The following is a 27,589-nucleotide window of genomic DNA, read 5'->3' as shown; positions in this document are numbered from 1 at the left end:
GTGAAGGGGCGGAGACGGCGCTGACGGAGTTCCCGAGATGTTTTTGGTCCCGCAGAGGGAAGCAACCAGGAGGGCTTCGTCGGTGCTATAATTGCCGGCAACCGGGCCACGTGAGGCGCCATTGTCCCCGGGGAGACAGGAGGTACACCGTCCCCAAGGTTCGCTCGAGGACAGGGCAACGCTCAAGGCCGGATGACGCGTCCTCCTGGAGGAGGACGTCCCTCTCGGGGCCGGACGCTCCGCCCCAGAAGTCGTCGCTAAGGGGGGGGGACTGTGGAAGGCTGCCGGCTTCCCAGGCCGGTCCGCACCCCCAGGCCGACAGGAGGAGCTCTCCCGACACCAGGATCGTGCCCGAGGTCCAGCAGGGCCTTATGGACTTTGTAGGGTTTATACACAGCCCTGCTGGATACCTTGGGGACCACCAGGAGTCGCTGTGGGAGGACTTGTGGGATCTGTTGTGCCCTATGACCCGGGAGTACGTCACAGTCACGTGACGGGAAGGAATGGCGTGCTCCCGGGGTGAAGTAAAAGACTGATTGCCCTGACCCGGAAGGAATAGGGAACTGTGGACTGCTGGGACAGGAACACCTCCGGGTCAGGGGCTATAAAAGGACGGTGCCTCAGTCCAGACACTGAGCTGTGCTGGGTGGGAGAGGAGCAAAGTGTCTGGGCGAGGAGGAGAGGTTATTGTGTTTATTATTAGTGGATAGTGATTTGTTGTGAGATTTATGAGTAGTGTGGGAGGTGCTTGGTGCACTGTGAAAAATAATAAAAAGGTCGTGGACTTTTACCTGGTCTTTGGAGTCATACCTGAGGGTTCAAGGGTGCACTACTGCCCCCTACTGCCACAATATATATATATCATACAAAGAAGATGGCCCCAGCTGCATAACATCTCCTGTTTACCTTGCTATCAGTGTCGATGTAGTTGCTTAACTATCAAACTGCAGTATCAGACATATCTTAGAGAAGTAATATCCAACAATAGCACAGAATAGCAACTCAGCTAGAAGACTTATTAATAAATCTAAACTTGTGTGTATGTTTGTTAGCCTGTACACACAGGGTAATGTTAATGCTGTCAGTAAAAGTAAGCAGTGGTTGAGGCTTTAAAAGGCCAAGTCACTGTAGATGGCTGTAAGCTTTCCCCTGATCTTTCCACAGAACTGCTTGTTGATGTCTCTATGACATTCCTTGCTGTGTGCTTTTGAAAGTGTTTTTATTCTTATTTGTTCCTCCTGTATGTCTTTTTCTTTATGAATAGCCTGTGTTTTCTTAAGTACATACTTATTAGTCTTTTGTTATTAAATGTGTTTTACTTTTGTTTGATTTTATTTTTAAATGTATTATTTGTATTCATTGCATATGCAAATATGTAGCAATATGTTAAAAAAAAGTACAAAGAATATGTTGCATTTTGCCATTAAACTTGAAAATAACTTTCCTCTAAAACATTAGATCTGATTTGATTTATTTTTGAAAATTGAGTATCTTAGTGCAGATTTAATAAACTAATTAAACTTTATATTATCTGTATTTTCCATTACATTTGATCACAACAGAAGTAATTTTAGTTATTTTTGTTTTGGCTTAAATGGATTTATAGCACTCTGTGAAGACTTTGTATGCCTATATTGAAATGAATGTTCAATGCTGAGAATATGTTGCACTTCACTACTGCATTTAGCACATATGGATGTTATGAGTTGGATCAATAATATACTTTCTATCTTTAAAGAACAAAGACATATTAACAGTAACAGATCTAACTCATAATGGATATGTTGCAATCTGCCAATAAACTTAAAATTACTTTTCTCTAAAAAGTATTTTTATTTTTGAAAATGGAATGTATCACTATAGAATTAATAAACTTATAAAACTTTATATTGTTTGTTAATTTCTGTTCAACGGCACAATAATGCTAAGTACACCAATTGATCTGAAACTAAACAAAAAGGAGCTCAAGGTTTAGAATGAGTCAACATCCAGATCTCAAACAGCTTGAGAAGCCATTTATGGAGTATACAAGACCTGTGCTTAAATTCATATTCTCAACCATGAATCAAGCAGTTTTGTACAGATTATTTGGATAAATCTACTTACAAACACAATGTAAGAGGAAGAAAATGATTATGTCAAATAATTGCAGCCAAATATGGTTGTGTATGGTACTGAAACAAAGTGTGATCTTACCTGTTCACCCATAATGTTTGCATATTGACGTAAAACTTGTAACATGATATCTATCATCTGACGTTAGAGTTATATAGTCTGCATGCTTAAAAGCTTTAGAAATTTTTCAGCTACAGCACATATTGTATAAACTGGAAAAGTTCTGTTTGATGCTCTCCAGGATGGGAATGAAATTTAGCCCCCTGTTATGGAAACCTGGAATAACAATAAGGTCATCAGCTATTATTCATTTTGTTTGCCAAATAAGACTCTGTTTATGACACTTCAATTTGGTCATTATTTTATGTTAATCACTAAATTATTTTGTGCGTTTGCATGTGGTATCTTAGCAACAAAGAGTATTCTTCTTTGTAGTTAATATTTTATATTTGTTCTGAACTGTGGTGTTTATTTGCTTCGATGTGAAGGTACTTACTGTACTCAGCCATGAAGTGTGAAGTAAGAATATGGAGGTGTGTCTGCAAGGCCTTCAGTTTTTAACTCCTTTTGTCAGACTAGCCAGGGTGCTTCAGAGGGAAATAAACCTGACAGTCGTCTGCATAAAGATGAAAAGAAATATCGTGTTTCCGGAAAATAGTGCAGAGTGGCAGCAGGTATAGAGGAACAGACGATGCCTGTGGTACCCCCCCCAGGGGAGGGCAACAGAGGTGGAGGTAAAATCATCAATGCTGTCACAAAAACTTCTGTCTGAGAGATAGGACTAAAACCATTGAAGAGCTGAACCTGTGATGCCCACCCACTGCCCCAGCCTGGAGATGAGGATCTCATGGTCTATAGTGTCAAAAGCAGCTGTTAAATCCAGAAGCATGAGTAGTACACAACCACCAGAGTCCACTGCCAATAGAATATCATTAAAAATCCTTAACAGAGTGGACACAGTGCTGTGGTGAGTTTTAAACCCAGACTGAAACACTTCCAGAATTGCATGTTCATCCATAAAGGACTTCGGTTGGGTATAGATGACTTTCAGTTATACAGAGGAAATCCAATCCATGAGAGGTGAAGAAATCCTTTAAGATAAAAGTTTTGTTTATTACAGATCTGGCATTCACCACACCCATCCTGATGGGAGCTGGGTTGTCACAAATTCTGGACATTCACTCCTTGCCAGTGCTGAAAAAAAGTTAACACTTTTTGTTAAAATTCACATTAACTTCACACTTTTTACACTTCTTTCACTTTCTTTTATTGTATGTATAGTTCATGGATGCAGATGAGATTAATGGCATTGATTTTGGATTTATTTTTATGGACTATGCCTTGACTGGGTTTGCAAAGGGACAACTGAAGCTTTCTATTGTTCGCTGGACCAGACTTTCTATTGATTATCTGTTCCTGCCTGATGCCTGATTAATGAACATTTTTTCTTTGCACCATGGAGATCTAGGAGATGGGGATGCTCTTTCTCTTTGGGTATAATAGATATGCTGGATTGCTGTTGATTCCTTCCATACATGCTTCAACTGGGAATGATTGAGAAATACTCCAATGTTTATACCCACCTGGCTGTGGCTCTGGGGTGATTATGTCTGTCAAATTTTCTATATGCTAAAATAACGTCATGCTATAGATCTGTGCACAACCAACCCTCATCAGCTAATACTGCTTTAGTTAATTCAAAATCTCTTAATGGCAAAGCTATCAGGATTCTTTACTGATTCCGATATGTTATGCCTATCAGAAACCTTTTAGAGCTCAGCAAAGCTGTGAAACTGCTCTGTTTTTGGTAACTAATGACTTGCTTATGGCTGCAGACTCTGGGCAAACCAGCAAATTAATTTGGTTAGACATCAGTGCAGCATTTAACACTGTTAACATGATATCCTACTGTCCAGAAAAGAGAATATTCTGGGTATCTCTGACACTGCCCTCCAGTGGTTTAAGTCCTAGTGATAGGCAAGAGTTTGTTAGCTTTGGAAACAACAGATCCAACTCAGCACCAGCCACACCAGAAACCCCTCAGGGCTCTGTTCACGGCACCCTGCTCTTCTGTATCTACTGTATATGCTTTCCTTTGCCTATATCATTCGTAGCTTTGGACTGGGTTATCATTTTTATGCAGATGATACTCAACTCTTTTTCTATGGTAAAAGCAAACTTCATCAAATCTTTCTCAGCTCACAACTTTCCTCAGTAAAATTAAAACCTGGATGGAGCAGAACTCTTTAAAATTAAATTGCAAAAAGCTGACCTCCTGCAAATTGGCAATAAAGCGCAACTTAACAAAATGAGCTCCTTTTCAGTCACTCTTTACAGTGATCTGATCAGACCTTCTTCTAATTGAGGAATATTGCTGTCATTTTTGATTCCTCCCTTTCTTATTCCACCCACAAAAACAATATTAAAAAACTTTCTTACTTCCACCTCTGCAACATATCCCGTGTTCGCTCATTCTTTTCTAATGCTGAGAAACTTGTCCATGCATTTATCACATCCTGCATCAATTATTGTACCTCCCTACTGGCAGGTGCTTCTTCATGTCTTATATCACAGCTCCAGTTGATTCAAATCTCTGCTGCAAGAGTTATTACATGGACCAGCAACACTGAGCATATAATACCCATCCTGCTTCGCCTTCTCTGGCTCCCTGTGTCTTACAGAATCAAATATAAAATTCTATAAAAAAAACTTACCAATTATTAATTGGCCTTACACAGGACTACATCAGTGACCTTCTTCATCGTAATGCTCCTGTTCGCCCACTAAGGTCCACTGATTCTGGCAGTCTTGTTGTGTACCACACTAATCTTCACTCTATGGGTGATAGGGCTTTCAGCTATATAGTGCCCCGACTTTGGAATGACCTCCCTAATTTAATTAGATCATCCGACTCAATTTGTTTTTTAAAAAATAACTTAAAAACACATCTGCTCAGAAAGACCTTTAACTTAACCTAACAGTCTGACGCTTCTTTTAGTTTACCTTTCTGTCCAGATGCTCAGGATAATTTGTATGCGTGTTATAGTATTGAATTTAGTATTTTACTCTGGTTTATTTATTTTTTCTCTTTTTTCATTTATTGCTTTTTATATCCTTTATTTATGTGTTCTATTGTTCTATGCAGAAAATATTTGTATCCAATGTTAACATATACCCTGCTGTTCTTTCTGTGGCTCTGTGAAGCACCCTGAGCATGGGAAAGGTGCTGTATAAATAAAATGTATTATTATTATTATTACTATTATTATTATTATTACATTTAAAAGCAAAATAGTCAGAGTTTGTGTAATTTGTAGTAATGGATGCATGAGGATTTATGTTAAAAAAAATTTCACTCTATTCTTATAAGGCTAACTCTAAGCCTATACAGTACGACAAATAACATGTTTCATACAATTTTATCAAAAGTGTCTTCTGAATCCAAAGAAAATAATACTCACTACAGATTAAGTATATACAGTATTACATTAAATCGGTCAAAAACTATACAATGAATGTTTAACTAGCCTTGTCCTTTGAAATAAAAAAGCAGCACTTTTTCAAAAACAGTTGTAAATTCTTTAGTCAAAACCTTGTGTCTAGAGCTGGGCCATTTGCTACACCAAGGTTATCTGTCAACCTTTACTAGTTATAACGGTGAGGAGTGAATTGAATACAATAAAGATCCATTACATTGCACACAATACAAGTCATAGATGTACTCTAATACTGTTGCCAATTCTGTCCTTACAAAATAAATGTATTTTTATTCCAAGGTCTAGTGAAGAAACCTTAATATTCTTGTAGTACATTTATGGGTAGGACTGACTATTTTTCCTTCATTAGAAAAAAATGTTTATTTATATTTTAGTGTCATTCTGTTCTGTTCATTTTGTGCTATTATTTCATGAAGTCAGTTTCTAGAATGCATCCTGGTTGCCAGAGATGTGGTCACAGGTGCTGCAATATCTGATGTCATTAGCACAACACGCTAAATAACAGCATGACTCTGTAAAAAAAACAAACCTTGTGTTCATACTTTATTATTATTATTATTTTAGCTTCTTTCATTCTCAGAATGATTGCTTTCCTCTCATGACCAAGAGTCCATGTGATTTGGGCTTTGGTGATTTAGATCTGTTTGTCTTCTCATGTAATGATCCTCTGCTGAACATGATCTTACTTCATTTCACAGGCTTGGTTATAGCCATCTTTTCTCCATGTTCAGTGTCTGAACATACTTACATACTCACATACGTACATGTGGCAAATGCTTTTTGTGACACCCTGCCATCCAACTATGTAACACAACATGAAAACTAAAATCATCATAGAATTTGGCAGTTGCCTGCTTATACATAACTTTAACAGTTAAATCTTTGCAAGTGAGACATCCATGGGTGCTAATTTCTGAAAAAACAGCCATGCATAAAAAGATAATAATACCAAAAAATGAAATTATTAAAGCAAGAGAAATGCTTACAGTATCTCAGTCGTTGCTGATGTGCAGAACATGTATTACATTACAGCGAACCGGAAGTCCCTCCCTGTGACAGGCAAGGGATTGAATGGTGTGTGTCGTGTTCCCGTTGATGATTGGTCAGAGACGGGACCGACAAACATCCATCCTGGGCCGGGGGAGGACTTGACGAGACAAAGAAAGAAGCTCCATGGGGCACAGATGGTGCATAGGACCGATCTACAGGGAAGTACTCTGCCGGCTGATGTTCTGTTTTGGCTTGCTGCTTTGCGCGATCTGGAGGTTTCCCTTTGGTTCGCTGAGTCTCTTTCGCAGGTGTTATACGGCCTTCGAGACTGGATAGTGGAGCTGGAGAGGAAGGTGATCTCGCCACAGAAGATGGTACGAGAGTGGGCGGAGTCGTACGACACTGGAATCTCTGGCCAGAGGATCGTGGCAGTGCTGGTAAGTGTGTCCTATACCATAAAAAGAAATGGAGATGTGAGCGAATGTGTCCCGGTATCACGTGGTTCCGGTGACTGAGTAGCTGTATCTCCAATAGTGGATGTGATGCGGAGGGCTGATCGCATGGTGGGAGTGGAGCTGAGACGCTGGCCCACGAGTGCTACAGGTCTTAGTGCCCTACTCCCAAGGCCAGACTCAGTCTCCCTTCCGCTCCACAGGGGCTCAGACGGTCAGGGCTCTCTTCCTTTCCCGTAGGGAGACTCAAACCGTCAGGGTGCCCCAGAGGAAAGGAAGGAACCAGAGCTATAAGGCCAGATCTTCCCACAGAGAAAGATGTGAGCCCCCTGCGGGTGCAGAGGGAAGTCCCGGGGTTAGCGGGGAAGACAGGAATACAAGAAGTCCCATTGAACAACCCAATGAAAAGGGCACAAAGGACGTGGAGTGAGTGCCGAAGTTTCGGCTGCCAGGTTGCTGGCCGAAGGGGGGAGTGTTGGCCCTTTGGCTTAATGGAGGACGCCAGGCAGTGGCATCAAGGCAACGTCTCTGCCCCTGTTTCTGCTTACTGTTTTGCAGGACTGGACCCTGGACAAATGCTATTTGGACCCGCTTCATGGAAGACCTGCCTCCGTGGGATGGGCCGCTGCGCCTGATGGGTCTCAGCAGGCGATGGGGCAGTGTGGCAGGAGGCTGGGGGCCAGACCCAGCCAGGACCCCTGGAAGGACCGGGAGGTGATCTATATGTCTCCCGGGCCATGAGGGGGCAACTGCGCTAGTTAAGGAGGAGACCACGGGGAGGCAAGGAGGCTCAAGCCCATTGGGGCCCGTGGCCACCGCCAGGGGCGCCCCGAGCATCGTTGAGCTTTGGGAGATCGACACTTCCGCCACACCTGGGAAGGTGGAGGAAGGACCTTCCAGGGACGCCATGAGTGCTTCCGGGTGTTCATGTGGCACTTCCACCACACCAGGAAGTGCTGCCGGGGGTATGTCAGCGAGCAAATGGAGCACATCTGGGTGACTATAAAAGGGACCGCCTTCCTACAGTCGTGGAGCTAGAGTCAGGAGCTGGAGCAGGACAAATATCCAGGGACAGGAAGAAGAAAGGCAGCCCACGGACATTGGCAGAAAGGCCCGTATTGAGGGTGATTGGTGCTGGGAGCACTGTGTGTTGTGCAGACTTTATTCTTGTTAATAAACGTGTGTTCTTTAAAGTGGTGGTGTCTGTCTGATGGTGCTCGGACCAGCTATCACACTCTGGAAGTTGCCAGCTGCTCCAGCACCTCAAGCTCAGGATTGTTGAACTGAGGAGAAGATTGCTGGAATGCACTGTAGTAAATTATTGATAGTGCTTGCCCAGATTTCATTTAGGTGTGGGAGGAGACCTCAGGTCTGAAAGGTGGAAAACAGGTGGGTGACAGTTGGAACTAAATTCAAGGCGAGAGGTGCACACTGGGTATCAACCCCAAAGTTTGAGGTGTTCAACTATTTACAGGACCTGGCAAAGCTTGATGGCGGATGTAATAACTCTGAGGTGATACGTAGGGATGAGGAACACCAACAGGTCACCTCAAAGACAGCAAGAAAGACAAAGTAGTAATAGTGGAGGAAATGGTAATTAGGAGGACTGAGGCACAGATTTGCTCTAGAGTCTCATATGGTGTGTTGTTCACCAGGTGAAGAGGTAGGAGACCTCACATGTAGGGTATATAGGCTGATGGCAGGCTTTCCATTCTCCAATTCAAATATAAGGGTTTGCTGCCAAGTTGAGATGCAGAATTGACGAGGTGGTTTGCTCTGAAGATTTGTCTGAGCCATGTGTTAATCTAGATAAGACTGAGGAGATTATTGACTGAACTCATTATGTAGGACGGAGGGTTAGTAGAGTTTTGTTTTGGCAGGTAGTTTAAAACAGGTCAAGTTTATAACTTCAAATAAAGAAATGGCATGGTATGAATACAAATATAGAAGTTAGCATTTAAAGTTCTAGCACACTTTCAAAAAGCCAAAGTAAACAAAGTAATAAATTTAAAAATGCTTGCCTTAATGTTGAAAGTATTAAGAACAAAATAGATGTGGGGAGTGGGGTAGTCACCATGTACGTATGTAAAACAGGATTTGAGTGAAAGTCTTCTTCAATTAGATAAAACATGGCTTAGTAAGGATGTCTAGATTCGATATCATTGGGGATTGAGTCTCATAAATTAGATACTGTAAATTGGCATTATCTTTTAACTGTGGAGACAGTAGAGGAAATGTGTATAATGCAGGATAAATTTACTCCAAAATTTAGAAGCATAAAGAAATTAAAGAGAACTCTGGGTGGATAAATAAGGAGCTAATAATGAAGTTGCAAAGGAACAATCAGTTATATAAGGCATATTAGATTAACAACTCCATTGCTAACCACATGGCATATGGGAGCATGAGTATAAAGACAAAAAAGATCTGAGGAAGATTAGAAGGCAGCAGGAGGGAAATATTTCACAAAAGGCAAAAGAAGACACAAAGAGATAATATTAATAATTTAGTAGCATAAAAGTGGTCAAGGAGGAGGTGAAGAGTATTAAAATTGGTAAAGCAGAGCTAGAAAATACTTTGAACATGCATGTTGCTGAAGTTTATGCATGTGAAGAAGTGGATAACCTCTCAAAAGTAAAAGGGGCTACAAAGGAGATGGACATGGAAATTATAGATGGACAAGCACTATTTAGGTAAAATAAGCTGAAATCTAAAAATTCATCAGGAACAGATAACATTATCCTCAAGTGCTTAAGGAAGTTAATAAGCACTTACAATATATAAGCCCGTGACACATATTTCTCAAAAATCTAAGCACACTGGAGACATTCTAAACACTATAAGGTATTAAGTATTATCATGTTATATAAAAATTGTGACCAGGCTTATCCAAATTATTATATGCCATTAAGCTTAATATGCATCACAAATAAATTAATTTAGGTAATTATTAAGTAAAAAATTGAGCAGCACATGTCTAAAAAAAGTATTAGCAAATAGCATGGATTTCAGATGGGAAGTCATGTTTCACTAATATACTAGAATCCTAATAGGAAGCAACAAAAGAATACAGTAAGAGAGGTGCATATATCATTTATCATTTTTTAAAAAGGCTTTTGATAGTACCACATGAAAGGCTAGTGAACAAATTAAAACCATTTTGAATTCAAGGTGCAGATGATAGGTACAATATTGGCCCAAACATAGGAAGAAGTGGTTTAAGCTCTAGGGTCCATTTTTCAGAATTAATTGATGTTAAAAGTGGTGTTCCTCAGGAATCACTGCTAAGGATTCTCCTAGATTTAACTTACATAAATGACCTAGACAATAATATAATCAATAAAATGGTTATGTTTGTAGATAATACCAAACAAGATGGAAGGCCAAATAATGTAGAATCAGCTAGAAGGAACTTCTAAATAAATGTAAGCTATTTTTGGTAGGAAGTAGAAATGTTAGATTTAAATACACAATAGGAGGTCTGAAAATTGAAAGTACATCATTTGAGAAGGACCTACAAGTCATTACGGAATCACTATTGTCTATATCAAGATAGTGTAAAGCAATTATCAAGGAGGCTAATAGAATGTTATGTTATATAACATGGTGTGACATATACAAGTCAAGGGTGGTTATGTTTAAGTTATATGACTCACTGATGACTCTTCAACTAGTGTCATGTGTACAGTTTTGGTCTCCATATTACAAAAAAGATGTAGAAGTGGTAAGAGAAATTCCAGAGGAGAATGACTAGGCTGATTCTGGGAGTGAGAGGTATGAGCTATAAGGAGAGACTGGAGGAATTGATCCTTTTCAGTGTATACAAATAGCAATTAAGAGTTGACATGATTGATATGTTTAAGCATATGAAGGGAAATAGTAAAATGGATCCCAGTTGTTACTTTAAAATATACTTTTCAACAAGAACACTGGAACATGGTTGAAAACTTGTTAAGGGCAGATTTCAAACAAATGTTGGAAACTTTTTCATTAAACATAGAACTATGAGAATACTTTAGGGGCATTCATATCTTGACTCAATGTTATTTTGGAGAATTTAGGTGAATAGGATGGATGAATTTCTTTGTTGAATGACCTGTTCTTGCTACAATTGTTCTAATGTTTTCATGGTTATACAGCAACAATTGCATTAATGTTATTAAAAAATACAAGTTAAGTACTATTTATTTTATTCAAGAATATTTAAAATAATCTTTAAAGTATCTTTAGCTGCACATTGTTGTTCATCTGATTGGAAAAATGTCAAAATTTTACATGCAATATTTGTGCATGATTCATGGTCAGAAGTTGTTAGTGATTTGCTTGAGTTCCAAAACAACACAAAACAGAGAAAACATTATAATTGTTTTTTGAAAAACAATTACAAATACAGATTGCTTTGTGAACTGTACAAAGCCATGCAATATATCAAAAATAAAAAAAAAATTGAAAAAATGGAAGCCATTTTATATATATCAGCGCAAACTAAAAGATTAAATGGCCATATTTGATTGTAAATGAATCCTATACAGTAGTTAAGTTCAAATATAGTAATGTCAGATGATACACAAAATCTTATATCCCAAATAAATCAATTTATTTTCCATGCTTGCTTTTCTTTTCTTTTTTTCATGTATTCCTGTCACTTATTGCCATCTAGTGGCTACAACGTTATATACAGAGATAAAGTATAGTTTCAACTGTAAGACAGCAGAAACATTCTAACTGTACTATACTAATTGTTCCAGTGCATGGTGGAGATCAAACTCTAATGAGACCACTAGAACAATATCATCTGCTAAGAGCAGAGAAACAGCACCCAAGGTCCCAAACTAGATACTTGTCAAGCATTGGCAGGATGTTTTGGTAATAACACTGCAGTATTTACTTACTTTAGCTTGTGCAAGAAATACATTTAAATATAAACATAATCTATATGGGAGGTTTATTCTGAGCTTCTGTGAAACACAGATTACCCTTGTATTTCAGGACCAAAATAAATTTTAAAAAATCCAAAAAAAATCCAAGTACTAAATATCACTGTGTTGTGATGTGAAATTTTGCTTACAAGTTGATAAATATTTTGTATGTCTTTATTTGTAACTTATACAAAGCAATGTAATATTAGTGTTACATTATTGATAATAACAGCAATGGTTCGATGGTTAAGTACCACTTTCCCCCTTTAAGGACTGAGTCTCATTGTAATTTTACAACAGGATTAGGGGAAAGTGCCTCAAACAAGTTTGGTAAGTGTTTCTCTGCAGGACTCTCATTCAGCCCCCGCAGGAAAGCCAGATTGTATGGCTGTTTGGAACTGTCTTGTATCAAAAGCCTTTAAGTACCACAACACCCTATTGGCTCTAGGGGTTGGACAGAAAACCTATAAATGTGCTTGCTTTACCTCACTCTCTCTCGCTTACCAAACTGATGAAAGATCATCTCACAGCATGAACTGAAAAGGACAACACAATGAAGAGCACAGCTTGGCAGCCTTATTGAGAGAGGCATGCAGCCTGTTCTGTAGAAAGCTGACCACAAATGATGCCTTAACTAGAGACATTTTACGTAACTAACAAGTCTGTGTGCCGCTTGAAACTGCACATCACCATTTATCAGGTTGTATGGTTGCCAATATTCAAATATATTCTGCATATTGTTAGTATTTATGAATATTATCAATAATACATTATTTAAATTGTAACTTAACTCCTGCTTGTCTTTTACTACACCTAATTGCCCGAGTTTATAAATGTAGAAGAGAAGGTGGAGAGCAGTTATATGGTTCAACACTTTATAAACAGTGGTAAGTCTGTGAGGTTTGAGGCATTCTGACAAAGGATGAATATCAATAATACAAAAGGGGAAAGTAGAGCAAAATATTATTCAACCCAGACAAAGGACTGCCAATCAAAGGTTTCTTTATATTCATTAGAATTATTTGTATAAAAAAATAGTACTGAGTTGGTCAATTTCAGATTGAAAAGATAAAAACTCTTACCTTGACCTATAGCAGAAGCTCAGAAAAATCTGTTTAGGTTATTGAGAAAAATGTATTTAATAAGCCAGATTTGCTCTTAGAGTGTACCAGTGGTACATGTCCCAAAAACCACCAAGTCACAGCTACTAAAGCTCATCCAAAGTAAAAGTCATTTTCTGATAATGGGTTAAATTGCCATGTCTACAGTAGAGGCTTATATTTCAAAATCATCTACCTAACAAAGAGTAAAAAAGGAAATTATCAAACACTAATCGTCCACTTAAATCCAGTGTTACTAGAGGCAGTATCAAGTTATTGTAATTAATTAATTCACCTTCAGATCCCACTACTGAGCTGGCAAATATAATTTCTAGCATGCTGCACACACATTGCCACTGTCACCATGAGACTGCAGTTTCATTATGCTGCGGTTTGTAAATTTCCAATGACCATTATTGTTTTCTCTGTAAAGCATTACAGATGTAAACATTGCATTACTTGCGTTTAATAAGCATGTAAGCTCAAAGTGCTTGCTGAAGAATGGTTTATGATATTTACAGCTTTAAAGGAGATATAAGTTTAAGGGGCAAGTTGCGTACAGTTCAACAAGGGCTAAGAAAACATGAAATATTTTTATGTTTTCAGAAAAAAAGAAACATGTAAAAGCTGCTAACTGCATTGAAATGGGAAACTGATGGTTGAGACTAGGTTCAAAATGTTTTTGGATCTTAATTTTTTCATTGACACAGGAATTAGCATGTATGGTACATGGCCGGCTTGTCATCCTGGCCCATACCCCCAGGCTGCCAGATGGAGCCCTCCCTGCAGTATGGAGGTGCCCCAAAGACCAGCAGGGAGTCATGGACTTTGTAGTTTTTATACATGACCCTGCTGGATACCACAGGGGCCGCAAGAGGGAATTGCAGAGAGGACCGAAGACTTATTTGTGCCCTATAACCCGGAAGTTCGTCAAAGGAAGGGCGACGGGCTTCCGGGGTGAAGAAAAGAACTTTTTACCTGACCCGGAAGTAATACAGGATCACACGGACTGGGGATTGGGAACACTTTTGGGTCAGGGAATATTAAAGGACTGTGGAAGCTCCCACACGGAGAGCTGAGGTGGGTGGAAGGGTGGCAATGCGTCTGGGAATGGAGGATTGATTTATTGTATTGTGATTGTATGAGTATAGTGGAGGAGAGGGTGCTTTGTGCACTGTGGCATTTAAATAAAGTCAACTATTAGACTTTTACCTGGTGTCTGGAGTTGTGGACAGGGGTTCAAGGAAGCGATAGTGCCCCCTATCTGTTACACATGAAAGAACAAATGCTTTGTGATCAAAGTCAATGATCATAAATAAGAGAAGCTTCCTTCTGATACTAAAAGACCTTAATTATGAAGAACATCCATTTACTGGTTAATTTATATAATAGCTTTACTTGAAAAAATAACCTGCTGAACCACAAATGCATGGCTTGTAGTTTTCACAGTTAAAATTGTTGCTACAAAGTTAATTTACACCAAGAATATATGTGCTAACAGAACTCATAGATGAAGATGGTGAGCACACAAAATGATTTTGCTTAATTATGCTCCAAATACCCAAATGTAGTAATAGTATCTCATGTAAAAGCTTAATTTAAAATAAATTCCACTAATCCATCTTTCAAACCCAGCTTTTCTTCTTTATAAATAACTGGAATCTTCAAAAAGCAATGGCCAAAAGGCAGGAAAAGTATATGTATGGTAAGTCAGTGCATGCTTACACCTACATGCACACACACATTTTAGTAAAGCTGAAGGAGGAAAGGTTTATAAACCTAGTAAGAAAATGCACACACTAGACAAAATGCAGACATGCTGGAAATTCAGCTATGGTCTAAGTTGTCTTGTGACATAGAAGCACCGGCAACTGAGTGAAACAACAATCATTAATAGTATTAACAACTTAATAAATCAACTTCATACTTACAGAACACTGCTAGAACTACATTGGCTGCCAGGGACAAAATTAGTAATATTGTAAGCAGAATCTTAGGCCACTGTTTGGTTACAGGAGTCTCCTTAGATGTTTTATCTGAAAAATAACCAACAAAGAAAGTCACCCTGAGGCAGAAAACACTACAATGACAATCCTATTTATTTCTGAGGCTTTGGTCTATTTGAAATGATTTTTTAATAATATAAAATTCTTCAATCAACTTAACCAATTCACAGGAGGTTCATAGCCTTAATTAGCTGCACTAGGTGCAAAGAATGAGCCCACTGATACATACATACTTCTGCAGGGGGCCTTAGGCAAACTGGCATATAGGAGTGATAATTGATTAAAGTTTGGAGAAAATTAGCAGGAAAATGCATAAAGAAGTTTTTAATGCAGTGCAGAGGATATTGGAACCCCTTTTGTCTTAAGGACTGACCTTACTGAAGATAGAAAAATAAGGAAGAAAACCTGGACCTAAGTAATTGGAACATAATAAATAAAAGTTGATAACATCAAAATCTGCCTAAGGTAGCAAAATGAAGGAGAATGTTACTCAATGTAAAATACTTTTATCCTCTGCATAGGCAATTTGCATAATGTCCACAATTAATTTTGACATATTCGTTCACACGTGTCTGTTTTCTGTTCTGCTGCAACCCACAAAAAGTAATCTGGTCAGTATGTCCTTTCTGCCTCCATATATGCACAGTTACAAATAGAATCCTAGACACAAAAACACTGCCAACCAGGAAGGAAATGGGGCCATAACACATGCCAGAGAGAGAAAAGAAAGCCACAAGTCATTATCAACTTATGCTGGGTCTGTACATGCATAATTAACCCTTCTCTTTAACTTTAAAAAGGAAATTAATGAGGTGACCTGAGGAATGTCCCAATACTTTTCAGTTGCCAAGCATCACCATTCCACAATTTACATAAATATGCTATGTTGAATCTGAAATACTGAAAAATCTTAGCAAAATGCATATACACATAAGCGTGAGAAATTAGCTAACTGATGCAATCTTAGTGAAATTTGTTAGTTTCCGTCAGGGTAAAGCCTGGGAGGCTGCTTAGTTAAGTTCTGTTTTCACAATGCATTTCCATATTAATAAATGGATAAGCATAAGTCCAGTCATGATCACACACAGAAATTTTTTTTATGTTTTTCCCAGCAAGGATATTAAATTAATCAAGCAGACCCTTATATTTTGAAGCTTGGCACAGATCACTCTAATTAATTAAACAACTTAAATTAAAATTAAAATCAATTAATTTATACAATTTTTTTTCCAGAGTGTACAATGATTAGCTACTTTATAAAGTAAAGCAACAGTATAACTCAAAAGTAACATGGTAAAATGCAATATTATTCAGATTTAAGCCAATGTCACATAACATGACTTCAAGTTATTGGGTGTGTTAGATTTGCCAACCACAGTCACTGATCTCATTGCCAAACCATGTCAATTTAAATGACTGACGATCACTGCCCATGTCTAGTTTACTAACTTATTGCTGACTTTCCAGTACAGCCATGTTCATCCATATTGTGGCCAAATATGTGCTGCCTAATGGAGCCAGTACAAAAGTTTAACAGGTATGGTAAGTACAGCTGTAGTCTGTGATAGTGTGGGTCAGCTCCACTCTCCCACTCCTGTTTTAGTTAACCTCTTGAACCCGAAACTGTTGATAACATAACAGGATTAGCTGGCAGACGAGGGCACAACACGAAGTAAGGGGTAGGTGCATAAAATGCTTTTATCAAAAACATTCCAACAGAAAGTGCTCATTAAGTGCAGTGCAAAAGGTTCAATAAATAAATAATCCAATAAAATAGAGGTGCTAGTGAAGGTCAAAATCCCAATAAATAATTCCATTAAAACAAGGCTAAAAACTGTGCAGGACACTGTCTATTAAAATATGAGCCCTGTTTCAGTTTGTTCAAAATGACGGCTCCTCAGCTTATCCTGACCAGTCCTTGCAGCTTAAGAGAGGCCTACCTGACAGACAGCCTTCCATCAAACTATGGTCAACAGGTCTGGGTCCTTGCCATTTCCATGGCTCAACAACAGGGCTCGCAATCTGGACCCAGGCTTGGGTCCTTCCCATCCATGGACACAGAAAGGCTCCCTATGTGAACCTCTATCGCCCACTCCTACTGCCTTCCTGGACTTATGCGGTAAGCAACACACCTACTGGTTGCACTAGCTCTCTGAAACGCTCTGCTAGAGCGATCCACCACCACGGCCCCGACTGTCAGCCACACGCTCTCTCCAGGGCTATCCTTCTCATGGCTGTCTGCATTCTCTCACACTTGAACTCGTTCTCTCTCAACTGCTCACTCCTGCACCAGCTATTGCTTGCTCACCTCCTGTCTGCTTCACTCTCCTTCCTTTAACCTCCTTTCTCCAATCTCCCCTTTTGTTCTTTTCCTTGTTTTCCTGTCTTTTTTTGTTTCTTCAATTTTTCTCTTTGTTTCAGATCTGTCTTTTATTTCCCCTCTTTTTTTGTGCCGGCTCATTCTTGTAGGCCTCCATGGGCTCAGTATATCAATCATGCACTGCCGGAAACCGATGAAGCAATTGGGACAGAACACACCCTCAAGTGCTGGTGTGTCTTGCCTCAACTACTCCACCAACCTCCCACAGCTGTGTGAGCACACACACCCACAGAGAATGAGCCAGACAATTAATTATTTATTTATTAAAAAAGGCCCTCTTTCTGAGCCGTGGACCTATGATACCACACAGTTTTAGCCTTTTGTTTATTTTTTCCACTCCATTTCAGAACGTAAAACATGAGAAATGAGACAGACAAGTTTCTCTTCTGTTTGCTAGGTTCAAAACATCTATATTCCTTATTCCTATTCTATGCATTGTACTTCTGGATTAGTATTCATTGTTTGTCAGCTCTTGTGCATAAAGAACCTGCCCCAACACACCATAGACAAAATCAGACCTATCTGATTTTATTGGAGCAAGTTGCAGACTAGTTGGAGTGAGTTGATAGGTATGTTACATTAGGCAACTGACTGCTATGACTGAAATTACTAGAAAAGCCCTGCAATGTGAAACAGACTTTACTGACTGGAGTTTGCTAAAGGCCACAAAATTGTGATATTTCAAACAATGCAGTGTTACCTAATCAAATAAGATAAGACAATATGTTGATCATGGGAATTTAAATAACTTTCCAAAAATTGATGGAGAAGTACCTTTTGGAATTACAGGAGAACAGGAAATTATGCATATTGAAAATTGCTGTTTTCTTAGTAGGAAGGCATTGGAATGCAATTGTTGCACTGCTGCTCTATGGATCTTTTGTTCTGGGTTCATATCATCATTTTATCTGAGTCTGTGTGGTTTCATCCCACATTACCAAAGACAAAGTCTGTTAACACTAGAATTACCAGAGCCTACGAAAAAACTCGTAATTCCGTCCCACCTTAAACTGCTTCTTAAATCCCTTCACACCTCTCCGCCAGCGCCCTTTGTCTTCTAAATGTGCTGATAAAGAGAAGCCGGCTATTCCATCCCCCCACCAATTTAGAACGTGCACGAACTTCTCTCAGCTCATTCCTTGATTGAGTATCTGGGAGTGAAGTGGAGTTTTAGAGCGGAAATAATAGATCGTTGTTTGGAACACACGCATTTCATGTCTGTTCCGTTTCTAGAGTAATCTGTGTCAACACATTGTTAAAACAGAAACTTTTTTATATTCTAGTAGTAGATGACAAAATGTAGGCATAAACTATATCATGTATGAAGCCTGAAGTCCAAATAGCAAAGAAACATTTTCACAAGAATAACACAATTGCACTTTTATTCAAACATATAACTGCAGAAACAAAAAGCCGCCTTAACATGCGACATTGACACCAGTTTACTGTAACTGACTCTGTGGCTCAATAGACTCAGCCCCGCTTGGGAATCAAGGGGTCGCGGGTTCGATCCTGCGCCCCTCCGTTTTGAGAAGTAAACTGCTCTTGTTTTACTGTTTTAGAATAAAAGCATACTTTTGATTTCCGTCTGTAACAGCCGGTGCATTCAAGTGCACTTTTTCCATCGCCTTTTCCTGTAAGAAGCAGTGTACACACTTCTCTCTATGCTGTGGTTTCTATTACACACCTGAAAGAAAGAGACAATATATGTGAAAATATAATCGCACTAATGCAATATTATTTGAAAACGAACAGCGTCAGATCGGGTGTAAATTTATGCAGGAACTGGAAATTCTCTGATGCGGGACCTTCCCCCAGGGAAGAAAGTACAGTGTCAGGTGCTCATTCAGTGTAATAGAAACCATAGCACAGAGAGGTGTGTACACTGCAACAAGTACACGTGTCGTAAATGTAGGAAGTACGGTCCTTGGGTGTGTGGGAACTGTTAATATTTGAATGTGATGATTTCATATAGCACGGAATGAAAATCAGCACTTCTTAGCATTGCACCATGCAAGGTGTCGTATCAATCGCCTACTGTAACTTGCTTTCTTTTTTCTTCGGTTATACAGGTAGTTTTGAATAAAAGTGCACTTGTTTTGTTTGCGAAATGAAGTGTCTGCGTGCACTTTTCGTGGCATTACACGTGTATTTTTTGAGCATGCCCGTTTGAGCAGTATAAAAGTATTGAAAAGTATAACAAAACAACGGGCAGATGGGGAGTGTCTGATGATTGCATATAGCGCCGAACTTACTGCTCTTTACTATTCTCTCCTCTGCGTGCCCTCGAGTACAAAAGAAACAGAATACAGACGCGCTATACTGTAGCTCTGAGTTGTACCACGATGCATACTAACGCCCCCCCCACCTGGTTCTGACACACAGACGCTGGCGAAGCTGCCTTCTTCGTATCTCACCGTCACTTGATTTTCTTTTATTCAGTTTTATTGAGTGTCCCTGCCAGTCCCCGCATGTTGCTGTATGCTGGATAGAGAGAAGTGTGTACACTGCTTCTTACAGGAAAAGGCGATGGAAAAAGTGCACTTTTGTTATACTTTTACACCAATATATGTTCCTGTGCTTGAACGACACGGGCAGATGGGGAGTGTCTGATGATTGCATATAGCGCCGAAGTTACTGGTCTTTACCATTCTTTCCTCTACATGTCCTGTAGTACAAAAGAAAAAGCATACAGCAACATGCGGGGACTGGCAGGAACACTCAATAAAACGAAAAGCAAGTGACGGTGAGATACGAAGAAGGCAGCTTCGCCAGCGCTTGTGTGTCAGAACCGGGGTGATTGTGCGTTAGTATGCATCGTGGTACACTGCAGAGCTATAGCGCGTCTTTAGTGAAAACAGCCGTGTCAGATGGGGTTGTATGGATTGATTCTGAACGCGACTGAGAGAGCGAAAAGTGAATAAAAAAAAAAAGCTAACCTTTACAAGGATCATAAACTGCACCGGCTGTTACAGACTGAAATCAAAAGTATGCTTTTATTCTAAAACAGTAAGACAAGAGCAGTTTACTTCTCAAAACGGAGGGGTGCAGGATCAAACCCGCGACCCCTTGATTCCCAAGCGGAGGCTGAGTCTATTGAGCCACGGAATCAGTGACAGTAAACTGGTGTCAATGTTGCATGTTAAGGCGGCTTTTTGTTTCTGCAGTTATATGTTTGAATAAAAGTGCAATTGTGTTATTCTTGTGAAAATGTTTCTTTGCTATTTGGACTTCAGGCTTCATACATGATATAGTTTATGCCTACATTTTGTCATCTACTACTAGAATATAAAAAAGTTTCTGTTTTAACAATGTGTTGACACAGATTACTCTAGAAACGGAACAGACATGAAATGCGTGTGTTCCAAACAACGATCTATTATTTCCACTCTAAAACTCCACTTCACTCCCAGATACTCAATCAAGGAATGAGCTGAGAGAAGTTCGTGCACGTTCTAAATTGGTGGGGGGATGGAATAGCCGGCTTCTCTTTATCAGTACATTTAGAAGACAAAGGACGCTGGCGGAGAGGTGTGAAGGGATTTAAGAAGCAGTTTAAGGTGGGACGGAATTACGAGTTTTTTCGTAGGCTCTGGTAATTCTAGTGTTAAGTTAGCTGGTGGTTCTAAACTAGCACGGTGTGGGTATGTGCTTGAGTGGACGCTGTAATGGTGGATATCCAGGGTTGGTTCCTACTTAATTGTGAGTGTTATTGGAATAGGCTGTGTCAACCCATAGCTAAGAATTGAATAAAACATTTTGAGAAAGATATCTATGTTTTCTCACCCTATCTAAATCTTAACCTTTTCAACAATGCTGATAGAATTAACAAAAAGGGAAGTTATTGATCCATTAAGCAACAGTGATTTTGGAGTGAGTTGGATGAAGTGATGAACAGTGTACCCAAAGGACAGAAAGTGGTGATTGAAGCGGATTTCAATGGACATGTTGGTGAAGGGAACAGAGGAGACAAGGGTGGGTAGGTATGATGTCACTGAGAGGAATGAAGAAGGTCAGAGGATAGTGGATTTTGCCAAAAGGATGGACATGGCTGTGGTGACTATGTATTTTAAGAAGAGGAGGAACATAGGGTGACATACAAGAGTGGAGGAAGATGCACACAAGTAGATTACATCCTATACAGAACAGTCAATCTGAAGGAGATTGAAGACTGCAAAGTAATGGCAGGGGAAAGTGTAGTTAAGCAGCATAGGATGGTGGTCTATAGGATGACGTTGGGGATCAAGAAGAGAAAGAGAGTGAGGGCGGGGCCAAGGATCAAATGGTAGAAGATGAAAAAGGAAGACTGCAAGGTTGTGTTTAGGGAGAAGATAAGACAGGCACTGGGTGGTAGTGAAGAATTACCAGACAGTTGGGAAACTACAGCAGATGTAATAAGGTATGACAGCAAGAAGGTTGCTTGGCATGACATCTGGACAGAGGAAGGAGGAAAACAAAACCTGGTGGTGGAATGGGGAAGTACAGGAGAGTATACAGAGGAAGAGGATGGCAAAGAAGAAGTGGGATAGTCAGAGAGGTGCAGAAATTAGACAAAAGTACAAGGAGATAAGGCACAAGGTGAAGAGAGAGGTGGCGAAGGCTAAAGAAAAGGTGTATGATGAGTTGTATGAGAGGTTGGACACTAAGGAGGGAGAAAAGGACTTGTACTGATCGGCTAGAGAGAGGGACCGAGCTGGGAAAGATGTGCAGCAGGTTAGGGTAATAAAGGATAAAGATGGAAACGTACTCACAAGTGATGAGAGTGTGTTGAGCAGATGGAAAGAGTACTTTGAGAGGCTGATGAATGAAGAGAACGAGAGAGAGAAGAGGTTGGATGATGTAGAAATAGTGAATCAGGAAGTGCAACGGATTAGCAAGGAGGAAGTAAGGACAGCTATGAAGTGGATGAAGAATGGAAAAGCTGTTGGTCCAGATGACATACCTGTGGAAGCATGGAGGTGTTTAGGAGAGATGGCAGTGGAGTTTTTAACCAGATTGTTTAATGGAATCTTGGAAAATGAGAGGATGCCTGAGGAGTGGAGAAGAAGTGTACTGGTGCCAATATTTAAGAATAAGGGGGATGTGCAGGACTGTAGTAACTACAGGGGGATACAATTGATGAGCTACAGCATGAAGTTATGGGAAAGAGTAGTGGAAGCTAGGCTAAGAAGTGAGATGATTATTAGTGAGCAGCAGTATGGTTTCATGCTAAGAAAGAGCACCACATATGCGATGTTTGCTCTGAGGGTGTTGATGGAGAAGTATAGAGAAGGTCAGAAGGAGTTGCATTACGTTTTTGTGGACCTGGAGAAAGCATATGACAGGGTGCCTCGAGAGGAGTTGTGCTATTATATGAGGAAGTCAGGAGTTGCAGAGAAGTATATAAGATTTGTACAGGATATGTACGAGGGAAGTGTGACTGTGGTGAAGTCTGCGGTAGGAGTGACGGATGCATTCAAGGTGGAGGTGGGATTACATCAGGGATTGGCTCTGAGCCCTTTCCTATTTGCAATTGTGATAGACAGGTTGACAGATGAGATTAGACAGGAGTCCCCGTGGACTATGATGTTTGCTGATGACATTGTGATCTGTAGCGATAGTAGGGAGCAGGTTGAGGAGACTCTGGAGAGGTGGAGATATGCTCTAGAGAGGAGAGGGAGGTCAGTGGAATGGTGAGGATGCAAGGAGTAGAGTTGGTGAAGGTGGATGAGTTTAAATACTTGGGATCAACAGTACAGAGTAATGGGGATTGTGAAAGAGAAGTGAAAAAAAGAGAAAAAAAGGAAGGCCTAAGAGAAGATTTATGGATGTGGTGAGAGAGGACATGCAGGTGATGGGTGCAACAGAACAAGATGAAGAGGACAGAAAAATATGGAAGAAGATGATTCACTGTGGCAACCCTTAACGGCAGCAGCCAAAAAGAAGAAGAACGAGAAGCAACAGTAATTACATAGAGGTTTAAATTGTTGCAGTGCTGCTGGGGGAAGTCTTTTGTGTTTCGTGTCTGGAGTTGCCTGTCTGTTTGCTTTCCCATTTGATACTTGTGCATTTTTGTTTTGTCCTGGATCGTCTCCTGGTTTGGGTGTATGGACTCTCTGGTGTCTTCCTGCAGCATGAGGACTGTCTGAGGATTTGTTATCGTCCTGAGAAGAAAGGAGTGCTCTTGATCCCATTCACACGTCACCATCTCATCAGGAAATACCAGTAGGACTATCTTTACATTCATATACAGCGTGCTGATCTCTGAACTATCTACCTCCACCATTTAATTTCATCAGTTTTCATGGACTTCATAGTGTGTGGTTTTTGTTAGTAGTTTGTTATTGTTGAATTCATGTTTATTGTATATTGCCGTAAGGAAAACTGGGGTGAGTTCATTGTAGTTTGCATATATTTAATTTATTATTGTTTAATACATTCTTTAATTTCTGTTTTATTACAGGTTGCTCTTTTGTCTCTGTGAGGGAGTGTGTGTGAGCTGGGCCAATGCTGGGTGTGTTTCTTGGATCCCCACCTAAAAAATAAACAAATCATCGTCATATTGATGGTGTGAATCTTTGCTGGGTTTTTTAAATCCGCTGTAACATGAGAAATTGTTTTTGAAGACATAAACACATATTTTATATATATACAAAACCAAACCTGCTTGATTTTATCAGAGAGAGTTAGAGACTGTTGTACTGAGTCACTGGGGAAATCACATTAGGCGACTGAGATCATCTTAGGATGTCACCAACTCCCTCTGACTTGCTAAGATTATGTATATATACTGTATATATATTGTGAAGGCTAGGGGCAGCCATAGAACCCCAAACCAAAATCACGAACACACAAAACAATCCCGGGTTTAAAAAAAGGGGTGTTTATTACAAAATAACAGGGTGTTTCGTCTCTTCTCCTTTTCACTCTCTCTCTCTCTACCACACTGCTACTTCTCCAGTGTTGCCTATCTCTGCTCCCTGCTCCAACTCCTCAAACTATGGAAACGGGGTCCATTTATGCTGGACCTGGGAGCACTTCAGCTGTCGTAATGTGGCCAGTTAGAAGTACTTCCGGGTCAAGAAAAACAGAGAGGTCCTCTCCCAGCAGTGCCCTCTATCATCTGCCAGGGACCACTACTGGGCTGCACATCTGTACTCCAACTCCCATGCAGCCCTGTCGTTATCCAAACTGGGACTCTATTTGAGTGACACTGACACCTATTAAGTGGGGGAAGAACTGCTCCTTGCTGTCCTCCCTTGCCGGCTCCTGTAACCTTCAGGCATACCAATCAGGATGGGAATCATAAGGCGTCTTGGCCAGGTATTGCCACATTTAGTCCATCCTTCTATTATGGCATCCCAGCCGGGTAAGGAATTTACCTCTGTGCTGTGAGGGTCACCCAACTGTCCTCTGAGGCATCTGCTGTATATATATTATAACTGGTATCCCGAGCCGATTCGCCGTCCTTGAAGGTGGCAATTGCAGTCGCTCAAGATGTCAGCTCCTCTGCTTCCTATTCCTACCATGTAATGCCAGCCGCTGTGCCCTGATGCTCTCTTAGCTGTGAGATGGCTCTCTGTTAAACAGTAAACCAATAGCAAAGAAACAAGCAGCCCTTCGAAAACCCTCACCTAAATAGTGTTTCAATGGGAAGCAAATAAACTCTTAACCAGCTCTTTTGTGGATTCAGCTGCAGCTTTGCTTCCTCACTGTGTAACATGCTTCTTGCACAATGTTTAGAACATTTAAAAGACCAAGCCCTGGCCAGCCAATTGCTCACTCTTCTGTCCTCTGTTCCCCAGACAGCATCTACCCCAGTTGCTGCTTCCGAGACAGTGAAGCTGCTAGATGAAAAGGACTTTGTGTTCCTTTAAGCTGAAAGATGCAGCCAGAGTACATTCTTTGCTAGATGCTACCTGTATAGTTGTGTGCCAAAAATAAACTCCTATTGAATAAACTCTTGTGTATGTTCCTACATGTTAAATAAAATTAATCTTCCTTGGAAATCTTGTCTCCGATGCTACTGTACATCACAAGCTTGACAAGTGGTACCAGGTGGGCTGTTGCACACCTTTCACTTGACCCCGAGGATGTGCCTGATGTGTCCAGGGTTGTCCTCATGAAGAAAGTCTCTACGGACAATCCTGAGAGTTTCCTCTTTTGTTTTGAGTGAACCTCCACGTTGATGCACTGGGACAGATGTAAATGGGCTGGTAGTCTCGCTGTGCCAGAATCACATCTGGCCCCTTAATACTGATTTTCTGGTGCTTGAGTAGGCTTAAATAAAAACCTTATATAGGATTCATGATTATTTGGCTTTGACTGTGGCCAGTCCATGTTTTAGAGTTTTGGTTCTCTCATTTACTAACTGTTCATTATAACTCCAAACTATATGAAAGAAAATGTTTAAAGATGGTGAAGACAGACTTTTGCTGCCAAAAGAGAAGATACTGTTTAAGGCATATGCAGGTCAAAAAAGGTTGTCTAAAACGTAATATCAAGATTTATTAAACTGTTAATATCACACAATGGAATTTTTAGTGGAATTTAAGTTACTTTTCAAAATGAGCAATTATATAGAAAGAACCTGAATTAGTTCAAATTCAATGAATACAAAATCATGCCAGTTGTACTGATGGCTAAGTTCTCAATGCGTTTTATTAACTAAAGTAAAATGGCTTGTTAAAGGTTTTTTAAACAGAAAACAATGTAGAACTACACCCCCGTTTCTTTTTACCCCATGCCAGTATATATTGAGATAAATACACTGTATGAGTCAAAGTAGAGTAGGTTGCATAATTTTCCATTGCGCAAAGATTTAACTAACACTTCCTGTATATCATGTCTATGAAGTAGCAATTTCCTCAAAAGAAATTTCAAACATTAATGATTTTCATAACTATTCTCAATATAAAAGGATATAACTCTGTCAAAAATATTTTGTGGCACAGAGAATTTGTTGATTTAGGTATTTTTAAAAGCCTTAAATTTTACACCGTTTGGCTTGCTCTCTCTCTCAAGGGTGGGGATCGATCTGTTCTTAGCATAATTCTTTTTTTGTAAAACTTGATTGCTATGTATTGATTGTAATAAAATTAATAAATAAATAAAAAATAAAAAAAATATTTTGTGTAATTTAAATTTGTTGCTAAAATTTTTCTTTCATCACTTCAAGATTTGTTTATTGTTATTTACTTTAGGTTTGAAAAAATACCTCCTTTGTCTGCCATAGAAAAAAATGCCATTAAACCGCTTACAAGATACATAAGTTATGTCATAATGGTATTAGTTTATACTAAGAAACCTGCCTTTACATTGTATAAAACAAAGCAATACTAGGAGAAATATTTAACATTTACCCTCACTGACTATAAATGGAAAGCTCATCTGCAATGAATTAACTGGCCTTCAATCTGTAGTAGGCAAAGTTTAATATAACTTAAAATCATACAACTTACTCATAACTCCAGAATCTTTCAAGAATTACCTCCAACATCCAAGTGATACACCCAATGGCATCAACTTTTCCCTACATGATTTGTTTTTTCCTTAATCTCAGGCTGTACTAGATGTTTGTTCTTACTTTACTTTCGGATTATCTGAAATTTCAATAGGTTCTACTGATCTATTAAATCAACACATTCAATTGAATGTTTTTGTAACTTATAAAGTTAAAAAAAAAATCTGTTGAAAGAATATTTCTTAATGAATTTAAATGTTTTTATTATATACAGTACATAATTGCTTTCACGCTTGGTACAATAAAGTTTAGGTGTCAGAATATTCATCTTTGAGTGATGTCTTGCACTGTTTTTTTTCGGTAGAGGTTGCTCCTCCAGAATGTAGCAAATTAAGAAAGGTTTCTTTTTGGTATCATTTTAAATTTTTTTTTCGTTTTAAGGAAAAATCTCCTTTTTTTTGTGTGGAACCTGTACAGTCCAGATTACACTCGTGAAAGAGTTTAAAAATTTCTTGTTTTCATTTGAATTATCAATGTTCTGCTCCTGCAAATTAACCATTAAATTATTGGTCACATGAAGCCTTGTTTCAACTGTTTGTGTGACCAGTCAATCCACACTCTGTCACTGTCCTGAGAAGAACTGCTTGTTTAGCCCCTAGTATGTCTCCTAATTTAGAGTCCTGTATTT

At 39.5% G+C, this 27,589-nt stretch overlaps 1 protein-coding gene across 1 annotated transcript in view; it reads right to left on the bottom strand.

Moving 5' to 3' along the window:
• Window positions 1–27,589, bottom strand: part of si:dkey-26c10.5 (uncharacterized protein LOC563797 homolog) — a 62,734-nt gene that overhangs the window by 19,678 nt on the left and 15,467 nt on the right. Inside the window, exon 2 of the mRNA XM_039763758.1 lies at window positions 15,005–15,109. Within this exon, the coding sequence (XP_039619692.1) occupies window positions 15,005–15,109 (105 nt within the window). The remainder of the gene's footprint in view (window positions 1–15,004; window positions 15,110–27,589) is intronic.

Source organism: Polypterus senegalus, chromosome 9 (genome assembly GCF_016835505.1).
Source record: "Polypterus senegalus isolate Bchr_013 chromosome 9, ASM1683550v1, whole genome shotgun sequence".
In the NCBI taxonomy this organism is placed as follows: domain Eukaryota; kingdom Metazoa; phylum Chordata; class Cladistia; order Polypteriformes; family Polypteridae; genus Polypterus; species Polypterus senegalus.
Note: the sequence above shows the minus strand (reverse complement) of the source record. Positions and strands in the feature narration are given on the sequence as shown.